We start from the raw sequence: 14821 nt of genomic DNA on the forward strand, positions 1-14821 counted from the left end.
CAAAAGTATTTTGTATTGTAGGCTTAATTTGCCAAGGGTATATGCACTGAATTTAAAGTCTGTGGCAGGCAAGGAAAGGCTACCATTTGAATAAAATGCATTCAAATTAGAACTGTTGTTGACATGAATTTCTATGTATAGATAACATAGCAAACACATTAAGAAAAATGACCTTTTGAAAATAGTTCACATCTTCCATTTGATACATTTCCAGTTTTAAAAGGGAAGTTTTGTGCTGTATGAAAATGGTCCAATTGTAATGTTCTTGTCTGTGGGTGTAGGTGTGGGTATAATTACATTGTCTTCACTTAATTTATAATATAATTGTGAAACTATTGTACCAACGTTTTTCCTTGTGCAAAACTAAATGAAATATCATTCTTTGGCATAGATCAAGATAAAAAGTCAAGTGTTTTGTGGATAGAGTTGGTAATATCTACAAAGGAATTAAAGCCCTTAACTTACCCTGGCAGCTTCATGCATCTTGTGCGGATATACTTAATAAATTCTGACTTGCTCATCACCACTGCCTATAGTGCAACTAATTAAATGCTGTCAGTGCTGCATTTAAAATGTACATTCTATAACTCTCGCACACAGAAGGAGAAAAGGAACTTGTATTATTCAGTAAGACCCCAAAACTGAGCTGCATATGGTAAGGAGGACGCCACTCCTCCATTCATTAGGGTTGTTTACTACCTCAAGTGCAAATTTGAGTGCAATTACACTACCATTTGGATATTCACCTGGCACAATTGTGGCCAAAGCATCAAAATTGACAGGATTGTGATTGCGCATCAATGAACATCAGTAACAATTGGATGAACGTTTTACAGTTAGGGGGTTATTTATCAAAGGTCAAATTTTAGAGGTTTTTATACCTTTAATAAATTCAAATGAACTCACAACTTGAATGGCTTAGAATTTTAGAAAAAACTTGAATGGAAAAAAATTGGGGGTTAACGATCAGAAAACTTGAGTTGATCGCGTTTTCGGTTGGTTTTTGAGCAAAACCCACCAAAAAAAAACCCCCACCACGATGAAGGCTACTAACATCTTCAAATGGTTCAGGGGACCTCTGTCATTGACCCCTATATGACCGTGACAGGTTCTAGACGATGCATTTTTGGATTCAACCTATTTCTAGTGGCGGGGTATAATAAATCTCAAATTTTTTAAAAAAAAAATCAAAAAAATTAAATTTTTCAAGTTTAATTTTTTAAAATTTTAATGCAATTTGACCCAAAAATAACTTTGATAACGCTAATTTCATTGAAAACACAACTCAATCCTTAATAAATCTGCTCCCTAAAGATGGCCATAGACAAAGATCAGATTGTACGAATCGAGGATTTTCAGACCGTGTGTGGAGAGTCCCGGCATTTTTCAGAGGCATTTTTCAGAGGCATTTTTTTTTATCGGTCGTTTGGTCAGACAGGTTAAAAGATTTCTGTCGGCTGTGGGTGATATCTCTGCATTTATTGCCGATCGTACGATTTTCAGAGGGAGACTGTCACTAGCTTTGGTCATTTCGTATGATTGCTGTCAGGGGCAGAACATCGGCTGATCTGTTCTTTTGTACTTTTTTTGATCAGAATGGTTAGTGGCAGGTCGGGAGATGGGGCAGGTCTGTGGCCAGCTTTAGATTATTTTTGTTGTTCAGAGTGAAAGTGACATGTGTGCCCTATTCTTTCAGACAACTGTGCTGCAATTAATGCAGGCTGCTGTGGGAACCCTGTATATACCACCTGGTTCGGGTGGTGGTAGCTCCATGGTTCTCCTGCTTCAATAGCCACAAAATGAATAGGAGGCAGGCAGGGGGAAGGCAGTTTGACTGAGCTCAACTATACTGGACAGTGAAAGGTGTGCATACTGACACTGTAACCGTTAATAAATAAGATTTTTTTCACACAACTGACTGCTGCAAAACGCAACTGAGCTTTCAGTTATAAATGACCCCTCGTGTACCAGCTTTCCTTTTACCTAGTATAAATAAACCTATACAATACAGTAGAACCCCCATTTTACATTTTTCAGGGGACCAGAAAAAATGGCCTAAAATTAAGGAAAATATAAATTCAGTAAAATGTATTATGCATTATATATAGGTGGGTCCACAAAAAACAATGTAAAATGAGGGGATGTGATTAGGGGATGCAAAATTGATGTTTTGCTGTAAATAGATTTTTTCTTTTCACCTCCAAACTTCCTAGTATCTTCTTAGTGATTAACATCTCAAAAGGATGGTTCTAGACTCCACTCCACTGTAGACTGGGCAATTCAATTTTGAATAACTTGGTAAATTTTGTTGCCTTAGAAATCGCTTTTCATGCAGGCAGCAAATGTATTGGAATACGTTTCAGTTGCACAAGATTGGAATGCCTCCAAAAACCCTCACAGGTGTGGGTTGGGTTGTATCTCTGGATAGATGGTATAGTGGGGTGTCGGGGTGCAGGTTAGCAGGTCCAGGGCAGGGGTCTGCACCTGTAGGACTCCCTGAAGGAAATTTGAAGATGGGATGAGTGAGATGTGAGGAAGATGCATATAATATCAGGAAGGAAGGAATTAAGTAGTTATTTGATTATACTGTGAAGACAGAAAGATTCATTAAGAATCTTGGAGAAGGAAAGATTGAGTTATTATTCAGATATTCAGATATTCCAAAAAATTGTCAAAGGTGTCATTGGCCCTGGGCTATATTAAAATGAGATCATTTTTGTCACATACATAAAAGGTGAAACAGGTTTTTGAAAAATACGACAAATGGTGAACTTCACACCACACCATGTTGAGATTACCAATGAAGGGACACATTTGTCCCGCATTTTTAATACATATGAATGGAGTTAGTAGGTACCATAAAAAAGTTATGTGTTAAAAGGTGTTGTATTGCTTGCAAGAGAAAATCTATACGTGATGTAGATTATAAATGTACTTATCCAGAGTATAGTCAATAAACTTTAATACAGATAGTATTGCTCTTAAGTGCTTAGTTATATTCACAGCAGCACTTTAGTAATGATAACAATTCGCCCTGTGTTCATCTTCATGGAAACAATCTTTGTTACCCTGACTCACATAAAGAGAAAGTTAGAAATAAACACAGACTATGCATGGCATTGGATCACAGGCCATAGCATGCACTAACATGAACCACCTTACTAAGTTTCTACTCCTTTAGCAATTGGCCCATGGAAACTGCAAAATTTCTTGTGCACTGGTCCCATCATTTATTACTGATCATAAGTTCAGTCGACACCACACCAACTCTACGAGCACAAACCACCAAGCTTGTTCTAACAACTGTACCCCACCTGAGACTCTTTCCTAGGAGTGACCAAAATATAGAGCTCCCTAAATATTTGTGGTCACATACCCTGAAATCTTACTCCAATCAGTATAATATATTTAGTATATCCAGCATGGTGTCAGAGACCTCATGTAGGTAAGGTGTTGATTGTATTAGCATTTGTCAGTGTAGATTTTATTCCACCACTGGCACATGAGCACATGGAAACATTGAGAATAAACTGGCAAAAGCCTGCAATATGACGGATAATTGATGATTTGATGACTGATTTTAACCCGTTTGGCCTGCCATACCCCATGATTCCACCATCTTCCTGTCCAGCACCTCCATGTGTTCCATCACTGGCATAAGGTTATAGACTTCATATCTAATATATATACACACACACTTATATATTTAAAATATATCTGGTGTTAGGTGAGCAAATATTACTACTTTGCACTCCTAAGAGAATGCACTGGAATTTTGCTGCATGTTATAGAACAGGCGTGTAAATGCAAATGACACAGAGGCCCCAATTAAAATGGTGAAACTCAGGGAGGACCTTCTTAAGGCAGCTGCATTCATACTGAAAAAGAAATATAACAGTAGGTAAGGGGTTAGCAAACACTGTTCTAGATATATTATTACGTTTGGATTGTCTGCATTGTCAGAATGTTGAGTAATAAAAAAACAGAAAGGTTTAAAACATTGGAGGGCATTGTTTCAATGGTTAATGGTAAATAAGAGACGTGATTGGGGGGGCAACATAGCAAAGAACCACAGCAATGTAACACCCCTGTGTGTTAAGCTTTATTATGTAGTCTGTTACCAACATACTGATGTTCTTGGCATTCTTCAGAACTGACCTCTGGACAGCTATAAGGATTGGCAGCTAGTCTTTTCCTGATTAACTCTTCTTGCTATGTCTTTGCTAACTCATCTGTCTACAGAATAATTGATTTCATTGAAGTGATAAGAGAGCATTCATGGAAAGAATGCAATACACCCAATCCATATTATTTTTAGTCAGACTTTACAGAATGTCCCATTAAAACTCAACCAATTACCCATCCTACTTTGCATATTCAGATTTGAGCAAAATCTTAAAAAAAATTGTCTAAACAAATTACATACTGCTGTGCAGTGCTTTAAAATTGCATGCCTTTTAGGGTTCTGGTTGTGTAAATAGTAAGGATTCAGTCAAATACAAATCGTGCATAAAGTGCTGGTTTCAGTTTGCATGTAAAACCCCATAGAGTCACCCAATGGGTTTCATTAACACAGTCAGGATATGTGCTGATCAGATCCAGGTTATAGGCTGGCTTTGATTTGTCAGCACTGGGTGTCTTGTGCACTATTGTGGAATCTATTAATTGTATTTATACAAAGTATATTTATCTTAGGGTGCACAAGAACACAAGGGCAAGTGCAGTGTGCAAAATACTCCTGTGTCAATAGACACACTTAAGTTCAGTTTGGAACAGGAGGTGGAAAAGAACAGCGGCTCTTAGCACAACTCTGCAGAAGTGCAAGAACAATATGCAAGCACCTTTAATGAATAGCATTATTTTGCATAACCATTGAACCTAAAGTTGAGATGTCGCAACTGCACTTGCAGCTCATAAATGACACGAGCAATTGATAACAGGTCCCATACCTGTAGTGTATACTCTCCTATCATGTGTCTAACATAACACAACTCAAGTATAGTAACTGTATGATGTATGATTAAATAACAAATTTTGCCTAAAAAAACAGGGAAGTTGAGTATTCCCAAGCAGGTGGTTAACATATATTTATTAATACTTGTACAAGTTAACGTTTAATAGCCATCTAACATAAGACAGTAATATATACACATAATGCACCCACCCATTTTACATAACCCAAAAATTATAATTTTCAGTCAATAAATCTTAATTTAAAGCACTTGTGTAGATTAAGAAAAGATGAACAAAGGAAATCCTGTATTTGAATACAAATGTATAACACTATTGTGTAAAGTCACACATCTTAAAAAAAAAAAAACAGAAGTGCATCTTACTTCTAAAAAATCATTGTTCCTTTCACTACATTCCTTGCTACTGAGTATGAAGGATCATTAACTGTGTGCTGTTCTTAGGGGACAGATTTATTAAGGTTCGAGTTGTGTTTTTTTCACGAAAATTTAAGTTTTCGAGTTTATTTTTTTGGTCAAAATTCATATTTTTGGGTTAAAAACCCCAAAAAAAATTTTCTTTAAAGAAATTGAATTTTTTCCAGATTTTTATACTGCAACCCTGGAAATAGCTCAAATCCGAACATACACCCTCGAAAACCTGTCAAGGTCTTGTAGTCAACAAGTCAATGGCAGAGGTCCTTTGAACCATTTGAAGATTTTATTAGCCTTTTGCCAGAAAACTTGATCAATTCCAGTTATTCAAGTTTTTTACCTCTGAAAACTACATTAATTCTAGTTCTCGGGTTGTTAACCCCAAACTAGACTATTTAAGTTTTTTCCAATTGGGTTTTTTTTAAATTAGAAACCATTCAAGTTGTTAGTTCATTCGAGTTCATTTGAGGTATATAAAACTCTTAATGTTTAAATCCAGTTTTTCCTCTAAACTTCTGCCAAACACAAAGCCTTAACTTCTTAGATGTTTTTTTAAAGGTTATTTTATCTGGTGATAGCTTCGAAATTTAAAAAGCTTCTTGATAAAATGTTTGAGTCATCTTGCTATTTCTTTTTCAACCTTTAGGTATAGACATTCTGCACAGATTAGGCCCTGGAAGCAAAGATTCAACTTCTTCCCCAATGACACCTCTGTCAGCAACTTCAGAATATCAAGACTTGAACTTAACAGAATCTGTTGTTTTCACAAAAGATACAGTTATTGAATACCCAATAGACAGCCATTTTGTTTCTTTATTGAAAAAATCATTTACAATATTAGTAAGTCTTCGTTCAGATAGCGTTAATAATGCCTTCCTCTTCAGTATTAGAAATAGAAGTAGACTCAGTTTCGGAGTGCAGCTCCTTCCCAAAAAGATAGTTGTCTACACAGGAGGGAAGCAGTCTGTATATTTTGATTACAGTGTTCATGATGGACAGTGGCAAAACTTTGCTATTGCAATTGAAGAAAAGTCAGTATCCTTGTTAGCTGACTGTGGAAAGAAGTACTTCAGCAAAGATGCTGTGTTCGAAAGCCAGACGTTGGTTTCTGGTAGTTTGTTTACGTTAGGAAGAATGAATCTTCATTCTATTCACTTTGAAGGGGTGATATGTCAGCTTGAGATAATTCCCTCTGCAGCAGCTTCCACAAACTACTGTAAATATTTGAAAAAACTGTGTCTGCACTCGGATACCTACCGATCTCAGCCAACAGTTCAAACACCAGGACTTCTTTCATCGTTTCCTCATTTTCAACCTAATACAAATACCAGAAATGAAATGCAGTCAAAGATTAGTTTAAAAAGCATCAAAGAATTAAATGTGCCAACAAATGTAACCTCAGTGCCTCCTGTGACTCAAAATACTTTTCTACGTGGAAATGGTACTTCTATTGTAAGTAAAACAAATGTAGCTAATGTCACTGATCAGTTAACTGGGAATAATACCGACAAAAGTAAGAGCATAAATACATCAACAAGCCATCAAAGCCAAGCTCAAGAGGAGAAGACAGCAATTGCTACACACCCAGTGTTATTACCCAGCAAAAGAACTGATGACCAGGACAAGACCGAGAAAGGAAATATTAAGCACGAAGGAGAACGTTTTGTGGAAATGCACCCTGTAAACCGGACATTATATAGGACTACCACTTATGACTCTACAGACAACCAACTTGATTTGTGGGATGATACCATTTTACCCGAATTTGATAATTATAATACTGAAAACAGTTATGAAATTGACATGGAAAATTATGATTATGACTATGAGGAATTTGCAACAGACCATGTGAAAGGCGAAAAAGGGGATTCCGGACTATCAGTAAGTTGACTTTATTCTTTTATAACATGGGGCTAGCACTAAGCTATTAATGTAGGTAATTTATATATATTAAAATATATACAGTGCCTCTAGGTATTCAGACCATTGACTAACTCTCATCTATTTTTTTATCATTTTTCATCAAAGCACTAGTTTTTTTTTGTGACTTGTTTTATGTTAGAAAAAAGTGAAATATGCTTTTATATGGGGCCTATTTACTAACATTCAGATTTCCTTTTTTCTCACGAATCGTTTTTTTTTTCTTTTAAAATGTGTGCTTTTTTATTTTTCTAAAACTCTAGAAATACGAGGTTTATTAAGCGCTCCTCAGTTTTCAAATAGTGCAACAGATTGTAATCAAGTGTTTAACATGGCCATTGTAGGACAATCACCTTTTTCGTTGATGAAATGGTTTTTTGAAACATGAATGGCATGCCTCAATAGTGTCTAATAGTACTTCTACTTCGGTCAGCTTCGGAGCCCTTTGGTAGATCCATAGGGGCAAATTCATTAAGATGCGAAGTTGCGCCAGGCGCAACTTCGCCGCACTTCGCCAGGCGTAGTTTCGCCAGCGCTTCGCAAATTCACTAAAATCCGAAGTTGCGCACAGGGGTAGTGTAAGGTTGCGGAGTTGCGCTAGCGTTGTTTCGCTATATAAAGCGAAGTTGCGCTAGCGAAGGCTAATTTGCATACGGCGCGAAATTCAAATTTCAATGGAGGAACACGTATCTGCACTACAAATGCCTAGAAAACCTTCAAATCTGCAAATAAAATTTTTATTTTGCCCTACACATGTGCCCACTGTCTCGGTAAGTTGCCATGAGTCAGGAAATGTAGGGGGGAGGAAGGGGAGCCCCAAAAAAAATTCGATCTTTTTCAGCCTATCAGCCATCATGTAGAAAACACGCCAGCGGTTTTTGGGACTTAGAAAAAATTTTGACTTTTTTTTAAACAATCCCTATCTACTCTATTGCGCTTCGCCAGGTCTGAGGTGGCGAAGGAAGTCTAGCGTAAAAGGTGAATTTGCGTAGTTTCGTCGCTAGCGAAGATTCGCCTGGCGTAAGGTTGCGAAGTAACACTAGCGAAACTACGCCAGCGTTCGTTAGTGAATTTGCGCAGTAGCGAAAATGCCAAACGCTAGCGAATTAACGCTAGCGTTCGGCGATTCGCGCCTTAGTGAATTTGCCCCATAGTCTTAGTTTTCAGAAAAGCCCTTAGTTTGGCACAAAAAATCCCACAATGCAACAATGTATTACCAAGACAAAGAGTTAATACATTTGCAATAGATAGTCTTCGGAAGAGGCACATTTACAGATTTTTATTATGTGTGCACTTTCTCCAGTATGAACACAGTTGCTCGCATTCATGAACCCAGCTATGCCTGTATTCTTAAAGCAGGAAACAATCGGAACCGCTCTTAGTGGTTTCTATGGTTACCCATGCACCCAGCTTTTAAAAATAGTTCTCGTGCACTGCAAACTTTTACGGGGGTGCAAGGTTGAGCGGACGGGAAATGTTGTGTATGTGCAGCTCTTAAAAGTCATCCATCTTAATGAGATCGATTAGGAAATATGACGACCACAAATGAACTAAGGGAAGGAAGATTTTTGAGGGGAAGCAGCTAATTTCATATACATTTTTTCTTGATATAAACCTAGAGATTCAGTAGAGGAAGGGGTGGCAAATCATATTACGAGTTATTGAAAAGATGGGTTTCCTTGTCCTTTAAGATACTTCAATATTACTTTGGCCTTTGTTTTTGGGATTAGTAATATACCTTCCTAAAAAGTCATTCATAGGCACAGTTGAGCATACACATGGAGTGGATTCTGAAAAATATGCAAATATGCAAAATGCATACTTTTTGCACCACTTTTTCACCAAAATCCATGCCATAGTTGTTCTCATAGGCTGAGGATGTGCCGATGAGTGCACTTGTAAAAAGGAGTGGATGTGATGCTTTTCTCTGCCTACAAAGACTCTTTATATTTAAATGTTAAATGTAATATTTATTTGTGTGGAGAAATATGATAACATCAAAATATTTGAAATTTTAAAGGGGTTGCTTGCTTTTGGGTTGCTACTGTCAAAACTGTTTGTACCTGGTATAAAAATGCAGAGTTGCTGAGCTTGGTTGACCGGCGCTATGTCATGCTACTGCAAATCCTCTTCATCTAAACAGCATTGTTTCTTTTTCTCTAGGGTCAACCAGGTCCTCCAGGTTTGCCAGGCCCCCCAGGAAAGAGAGGTCCAAGGGTGAGTAAATGAATTTTGAACTTTCATCTACTACTGCATAAAACTTTGTTTCAATTCAATCGCTCTTGTGAATAAAAAATGTTTTGAAATATATATCGGTCGGTGCAGGGCCACTCCTGCCACGAGGCAAGGTGAGAACCTTGCCTCAGGCGACAGCGAGCAGCCAGTTGCAAGTGGTGGCAAAAAGCTGCCTCTCGTAACTTCTAAGAGCCAAATTTCCTGGTTTTAACACGGAAATTTGGCTCTGCTAGTGCAGAGGGCGTTATTGCGCTTAATGCACTAGCTATGCCACCCCCATATCTGGGCTGCTTCCTCAGGCGGCAGTAGCCCCAGAATCGCCCCTGGGTCAGCGCCTTTCTTGACGTGTTTTCATTGTGCAGATCAATAAAAGTTCTTTCTGTTTCCAAGTACATCTGTTCACATATGGGAGGTGCTATACATTCACAGACTGGGATTCAAAATAGGCCTTTCAAGTAAACAAAGGCCTGAACAGTCCTTCACCTGCCCAATAAATAGTGTTTGTCTATATGGCATGTTACAGCAGCCCTCCTGGCATTTGTCAGAATCCACATATTGCCAGTCTGTTCCTGTATATTTGTAAAGATGGTGGAGGCAGGGAAGTTTAATTGTGGGACATGTGTTTGAGAAAGGAAACACTAAAAAATGTAATATAGTCTGAAAAATGTTCATATTTATGCAGCTCGACTCAGTGGTGACCAAAGAGAACTCTCTTCCTTTTCTGGCTGTGCTGATATTTTGTAAAATGTTTATACTTATACTTATAATTAAGACAATTTTGATGGATCCTTTCCTTTCCATGCCCTTCCATTGTTCTCATTCTGTCCGCATCTCATCTCATAATGGACAAATTAGGAAAATATTACATTATGCAGTGTATGCACTGCATATTACAATGATAGATAATTGCTCCTGCTATTACAGCTTTAGACAAGCTTAGAGGTTCCTGAAAGAATCCATCTAACTAAACGTAGAAATACTACTAGCACAAAGCACTCTTTTTCCGACTCTTTTCTGGTGTACATTCTAAGTAAGTGGTTAGTCTGACAAGTGGATATGCTAGTAGGTGAGCCCAGGCCCAGATTTGTAGCAAGGCCCGCACCTAGGGCGACAATGTTTTAAGGGTGGCATGCAGACTACTTGCCACATTAATAGAGCTGCACCGGGGACTGCGCCACCTTTAGAATTTCCTGTGTCTACAGTGCGGCTCCTCTTTCCTTAGGTAGAGGGCAATGGAGTGCATGCACAGGTTGAGATGAGCACACATCGATCCTAGTGTGTGTGTGCATGTGTGCACTTGCGGGTGGCAAGATCGCATGCCAGCCTTGGGGCGGACCAATTTGAAATTTGAGATTTGTTTTTTTATTTGCAATACCCCTTCCTCTTCTCTATGTACATCTCCTACTAAACCATGTATCTGTTCGTGTTTGCCCAGTATTTCTCAAGCTTCCCTTTGTCTAGGATCTTATCTTAACATCAGTGTAATGCTACTCTGCTAGATGCATCTATACATCATTAGAATGACTTATTTAGAACAGCTGGCAACTGTGTACAATCTGTTTTTAATATTTGACTTCCTCTGTCACAGATAAAATGTGCTCCTTTTCCCCCCTTCTGTATATTATCCCCAGCCTGCTATATTTATTTCTAGACCTCCATTTCTCCACATTGTTCTGTTATCTAAATCAATTTTTCTTCTAACTACATTTCTCTACCTTTTCACCCTTCCTAGGTTTACATAGGTGCCTTCATCTAAACTGTATTAGGGAGGCTAATGTAGAATAGTTTGCACCCCATAAAATCTATGTGTCACCTTCTGTTAACCAAACAGAAAGATATGTGAATAAAGTGAAAACTCACCAGATTTTAGACGACCAGCTTTTTACAATTTTTTTTTAAAACACAGTGTGGAAAAAATTTCCTGCACAACTTAAATCCAACACTCGATGGATAATGAATCTGCCATCCATGTCAGTAATTATTTAAAATTCTCTTGAGCTCTTCTTTTTACCTTGTTATACTTGATAAAAAGCTAAGTGAAATTATTTTGTTGCTGTCAGTTGATCGTTCCTTGGTTAGGTCTCCATTATGCTCAAACATGTTTACAACCCTGGAAATATACGTAACAGTATTTTTAAACCTTCCGGGAAATTTTCCATTTTAAACATAAAATTAAAACTCTATCTTTTGTTTTTGAAGGGAATGATTGGACCTCATGGGAATCCAGGTTTACCTGGTCCACCTGGCTCCAAGGTAAGTAAACTGTAGTAATTGAAACAAAAAGTTATTAATGAACAAGATACTGTTCACAGGTTACAGACAGTATTCAAAACTGAGCAGATTTGATAGGTCTTGGGCAAACAGAGCGTTTGCTCCTCTGCTACCAGCCTGCATTTTTCCTGCAGGCTGAGAGAAGCAAATCTATACCTTCTGTATATCCCTGTAGCTGTAACGACAATCACAGCTTCTACATGCTACATCTACACGGAGCGGAAGCGGAGATCAGCCTGAGACCGCAAAAGCAGGTATTTAGGGGCCAGTCTCCACTTCCGTTCCATCTAGCTACAAGCAGACAGAAGCTGTGATTGTCAGTACAGCTACAGGAAGATGCAGAAGGGAGCAGATTCCTGAGAGCAGTGGAACCAACACTCCATGTACCCAGGGCCTTGGGGTCAAACTAAATGGCTGCTTGTTTTATGCTATATTAAAAGCTATATATAAATGGTGCTATTTATTTTCTAAATGTGTTAACAATAGTTAATGCGATCGTCTCTTTTTTTTTATCTGATAAAGATTGCAATCTTCAAGGTGTGATGCCAGTAGGTGGGTGATTCCAATGCTTTACTGAGGTGGACATACTGTGATAAGCTCTAACCAAACATTTCAGTAGTGTCATCCAGTTTTTGCATGTGTCCTTTTAACACTTACTAGGAACACCACGACAGCATTTTTGGTGATGGGCCGGCGTCAAAATTGGTTCCGGAACTGCCGGCGGCGTGAAAAACCTTTGATGCCGGCATCGAAAACCTTCGCCGGCGTGTTTTCGCGTCACATTTGCAAATTTATTCGCCGGCGGCGAAACTGCCAAATTCAACGCAAATTTGAGCTTGGCAAATAAATTCACCCATCACTAGCAGACACCCTCTGGAAACTTAGATATGTCTTCACATCACAGATGTATGTCATTCTACGTCAGTGATGCTGCCTTCAGGCTGATAATTTAGATCTTAAAAGGAATGAAGAGCTATTGAAATTAAATAATTAAAAAAATGCATTACTTGACTGATAGAGATACTTAATAGTGTATTTCAACATTACTTCAAAGGATATATCCTATTATTTAAAATTTTCCCATGTTAGGAAATTGTTAGTTATTAATGTGAAGGAAATCTCCCAAGCCTTAGAAGTAAGAAGTATAATGTGTGCTTAGTATTTCGAACTTTATGGAAGCCAAATCAAAAACAACGGCTTTCCAATCACTATCTGATTAAACTTGGTGTTCTGTGGTGGGGAGCGCATCAGGCTTTGAATTTGGTCAGCCAAGGGCAATTTGTTAGGATTACCCAGATTTTGGCTCATCCCATACCATATAGTACAAAATATGCTTGTTTAATAATTTACTTTAACAATCTGTATTCTCCAGTCTGTTGCAGGGATAATTTATATGTTGAAGGGTAGTTAAAGGAAAACTATACCCACAAAATAAATACTTTATTCAACAGATAGATTATATGAAATTAAGTGGCATATTAAAGAACTTTACCAAACTGATATATATATATATCAGCAAATATTGCCCTTTTACATCTCTTCCTTGAACCACCGTTTCATGCTGCCTCAGAGATCACCTGACCAGAAATACTGCAGCTCTAACTGTAACAGGAAGAGGTGTGGAAGCGAAAGACAAAACTCTGTCTGGTAATTGGCTCATGTGACCTAACATGTATGGCTGGTTTGTGTGCACCGTGAATCATAGGATCTCAGGGGGCAGCCATTATTTTTTAAAATGGCAATTTTCTATTTATGATTACCCAATGGCACATGCACACAAGTATATTATTATGAAGATTGTTTATTTACATGAAGCAGGGTTTTACATAAGAGCTGTTTAAGTCAATATATTTTATAGAGACCCACATTGTTCAGGGGATATAGTTTTCCTTTAAATATTTCATAGTTCATTTTGTATGTAACTTTATTTCCAGTGGATAAAGCTGATTGAGACTGTACACCTTAGTTTTTATGGCTTTTCTATACTATTCATATGTTAGCAGAAAAACTTGTTTTCCATTACTGCTATTTGACATTCATAAAATGGGTTCATCTTTGGTTACAGTATATGTTTTCCCTAACATATATGTGACTGCACCAAAAAACTTAAGAATCTGTGAATAAAATCCAGTGCTTCATAAATTACTTTAGTAGGATCAGAACTGATGTTTAGATGGGAACTGATTAGCATCTGTGCTAATTGTGATTCTGCTACCCACTGGCTTTGCATTAACATATACATGTTTCTTGTGAATATGGAAAGAAATGAGGCAAAAATCAACTTCTTTCCAAGAAATTACGTAATAACTATGGTTGTTTTATTTATCTTTTTATTCCTATTATGTGCTGGTACTTATTGAACAGTTTTACAGCCACAGATAATTAGGCTATATTTTGTTATTGTCTGAAAGATAGACATTCTTGACCTTCTTACATTAGAACATTGTCAGTTCTTCTGCCAAGTGTCTGTCTTCACAGAAACATCTGTGTGTCCTGCACTGATTTTGGCATACAGATGCAAAGACACAGTATAAATTAAAAGATCTTGGATTTTTTTTTAATTTTTTAATATAACAACTGTCATTTGATAAAAAAGGCAACCAGACAGTGAATGGTTAATAAATCTGTTTATTATTATGCAATCAATAATAATTGTATTGTGTATATAAATATTATATAATATAATAATTATTTATATGATATAAAAATGTTTATCACTTTATGGAATAGAAAGATATATGACATAATTTGCACATAAACAATAGCATCTAAATGTTTAAGGAGGAACAACAACTTATATCTATTGTTTTTTCTAATTGTGGCAGTATACAAGTTCAATAAATTTTAATTTCAATACATTTTAATTGGTTATGTTTCCAGAACAATCGATGATACACAGGTGAAGTGCAAGCAGGGTTTCAATTACTTATTTGCAAGGTTTCACCCTGCTTGCACTTGCTCCATGCAGCAGTGATTGTTTTGCTGAACAGCTCAGGAGGCTGCCAATCTCC

General features: G+C 37.4%; 1 protein-coding gene across 2 annotated transcripts in view; it reads left to right on the top strand.

Annotated features, from left to right (window-relative positions):
* col24a1.L (collagen, type XXIV, alpha 1 L homeolog) overlaps positions 1-14821 on the top strand; it is a 156314-nt gene that overhangs the window by 28146 nt on the left and 113347 nt on the right. For both annotated transcript variants that reach the window (XR_001935320.2, XM_018258139.2), the window contains exons 3-5: positions 6031-7265; positions 9468-9521; positions 11739-11792. Coding sequence is in view for 1 of the 2 variants with exons in the window: in XM_018258139.2 (XP_018113628.1) it covers positions 6031-7265; positions 9468-9521; positions 11739-11792 (1343 nt within the window). In the remaining variant the exon portion in view is untranslated. The remainder of the gene's footprint in view (positions 1-6030; positions 7266-9467; positions 9522-11738; positions 11793-14821) is intronic.

The sequence above is a fragment of the Xenopus laevis genome, chromosome 4L (genome assembly GCF_017654675.1).
Source record: "Xenopus laevis strain J_2021 chromosome 4L, Xenopus_laevis_v10.1, whole genome shotgun sequence".
In the NCBI taxonomy this organism is placed as follows: Eukaryota; Metazoa; Chordata; class Amphibia; order Anura; family Pipidae; genus Xenopus; species Xenopus laevis.